This window comes from Cryptomeria japonica, chromosome 7 (genome assembly GCF_030272615.1).
Source record: "Cryptomeria japonica chromosome 7, Sugi_1.0, whole genome shotgun sequence".
NCBI classification, from domain to species: Eukaryota; Viridiplantae; Streptophyta; class Pinopsida; order Cupressales; family Cupressaceae; genus Cryptomeria; species Cryptomeria japonica.
The window spans coordinates 615343157-615345538 of NC_081411.1; the positions used below are offsets into that span (position 1 = coordinate 615343157).

At 45.1% G+C, this 2382-nt stretch overlaps 1 protein-coding gene across 1 annotated transcript; it reads left to right on the plus strand.

The window, feature by feature from the left end:
- Positions 1-491: 491 nt before the first annotated feature.
- LOC131045048 (protein NODULATION SIGNALING PATHWAY 2) lies at positions 492-1958 on the plus strand. The gene has a single exon (XM_057978560.2). The coding sequence runs from the start codon at positions 492-494 to the stop codon at positions 1956-1958; it is 1467 nt and encodes a 488-aa protein (XP_057834543.2).
- The last annotated feature ends 424 nt before the right edge of the window (positions 1959-2382 follow it).

Genomic DNA, 2382 nt, shown 5'->3' on the forward strand with positions numbered 1-2382 from the left:
GAAAATCAAATGTATGCACCAAACAACTATATGTTAGAAGTGTAAGATCGAATTACAATTGCTAACCAATTTCTAACATATGTTTCATAAGAATATTCTCTTTCTTTATGGGAACTCAAAAGTAACTTATAATGTATCCTCCATTATTTCAATTAAAAAATAAATAAATAAAAATTTTCGTCATCTAAGGTCATAATCTCAATATAAAAAATGGCGAGCGGTAGTTAGGAGGAATCCTGGGGAGGAAATAAACAATGTGTATATGTCAACGTGAAATCGCTGTCTAAGAAGAAAACCAAAAAAATAGGTTTCTTACACCAAAAAAATAGGTTTCTTACAATCCCATTTGTTCCCACCAACATCCAGCGGAATGTTTTGATGTTAATGGCGGGTCCCTGCGCAGCTGATTTCTATTATAAATACACTAATTTCCCATTACAATTTGAACCATCACTTAGCAAGTGAATTTTTCCTGTCTGTGTATAAGAGGCATGGAGCTCTGTTTGGAAACACGATTTAATATCCAACATCTGATTCTCTACCCATCAATGGGACTCGACCTCATGACCTTCGATGATTTCCTGTTTTGTGAGCCGGAAGGCATGATCACTCAGTTCAATGACATGTCTACGGAGAACAGTTTTTCTTATAGCGGAACCGACGTAAGTGACATTAGTTCATGCTGTACAGAGGCTTATCAGCAGGGCTTTGTAAATTCTGAGGATGCTAATAATTTCATGAATTTTGCCTTGGATTTCGAAGATCCAGTACTAGCAGAGCCTGTGGAATTACTTGAAACTCCTCAAGTAATTCTTCCCTGGCAAATTCTTGACGAAGCGGAGAGCAGCAGATTTACCGTGGAAAATCTGTTGAAAGCCTGGGCCGAGGCTCTGGAAAGGGAGGCGTGGGAATTGCTCAAAGTCATTAGTAATCGTCTTCAACGGAGGGTTTCGGTTACCGGAACTCACTTGGAGAGAGCTGCGCACTACTTTGTTAACAGTCCGAACCCTCCGGAGGCGCCGGAAAGTGCAGGACAGAGGCTAGTGGAAGAGATCTGTAAGGAGGCCTCTGCAACGGCGTTTCAGGCGCTTTATGAGCTCTTCCCTTACGCAAGGTTCGCTCATTTTACGGCGAACCAGAGCATCCTGGAATGTTTTGCTTCGAGCAATGCTAAGAAAATCCATATCGTTGATTTTGATGTAAGGGAGGGTTTGCAGTGGCCTCCATTAATGGAAGCTCTGGCCGCTCAGAACGGGAAAAGATCGTTGCAACTGCTTCGCATAACGGCAGTGAAATGGGAGGACGACGCCGGCGTGGGATTCAAAGCGGCGAAAGCGACTGCTCGCAGGCTTTCCGGTGCTGCTGCGGCTCTCGGAATCCCCTTCATGTATGAGGAAATCAGATTACAAGACCTCCGGCAGCGTCTTCTGTGGGAGGAGCCTGGAAATTGCCTGGCATTCAATATGATGCTCGATTTGCCACATATGCCGTGCCAGCGAAGCGAAGAGGAAGCGCTCAAGTTTCTGTCACTGGCCCGCCAGTTGCCCCACCCGCCGGCAATTCTGACGTCAGCATCGCCAGTTATCCAGGATGGCCACGTCAGCGACACGGTGGATTACTTCTGCGCTATGCTGGAATCTCTGGAATTCGGGCTGCCCGGCGAGGGTTTGGCAATGGCCACACGTGTGATGGAGCACATCTTCATCGCTCCCAAGATCCGGTCGAGGGTTTCGGCTTCGCACGGCAAAAGATTAATGGAGGACAAACTTCAGAGTAAGTGCGGATTCAGCGGCGCAGGTGTTGAGACGAGCGAAGAGAAGATGGGGCAGGCTTGGGAAGTGGTCGGATTGAACAGAGGATCGCAGAATTACACAGTAGAAAACTACAAGAATGAAATTATTCTGAAATGGCGTAATACGCCTCTGGTGTCCTTTTCCGCGTGGAGATATTTTGTATAATATATGCCGCTGGTGATGGAAATGATCGATTGCAGGGTTTTTGCCGGCGATCTGATCGCAGTCTGAATCTCCTTCAGCTCTGTGATAGTATCATTACTGGAGCACCTGTCTCGAGCTTCGAGCTTCGAGCTTTGAGCTTTGAGTTAGGGTTTGTAAGAGTAGCCGTCCTGAACTTTGACCTGAGTTAGGGTTTATACGAGTAACCCTCCGAAGCTTTGACAGTGAAACCATGAAACCTTGACCAGAGAGGACAAACAGGCAATATATACAAGATTGCCACGATTTTTGTTGTAAATAGTTGTAACGTAATGATTTTTTCAGATTTCTTGTTATATATTCGCCGAGCTGTTGTTTATCACAGAGCTACTGTATTCCCAAAACGACGCAATTTTCAAATTCCCAAAGCAGGCACTTTCCTATTTTA

Excerpts from the sequence above, each read along its gene's own strand:
- LOC131045048 (XM_057978560.2), top strand. The coding sequence starts at position 492 with ATGGAGCTCTGTTTGGAAACACGATTTAATATCCAACATCTGATTCTC.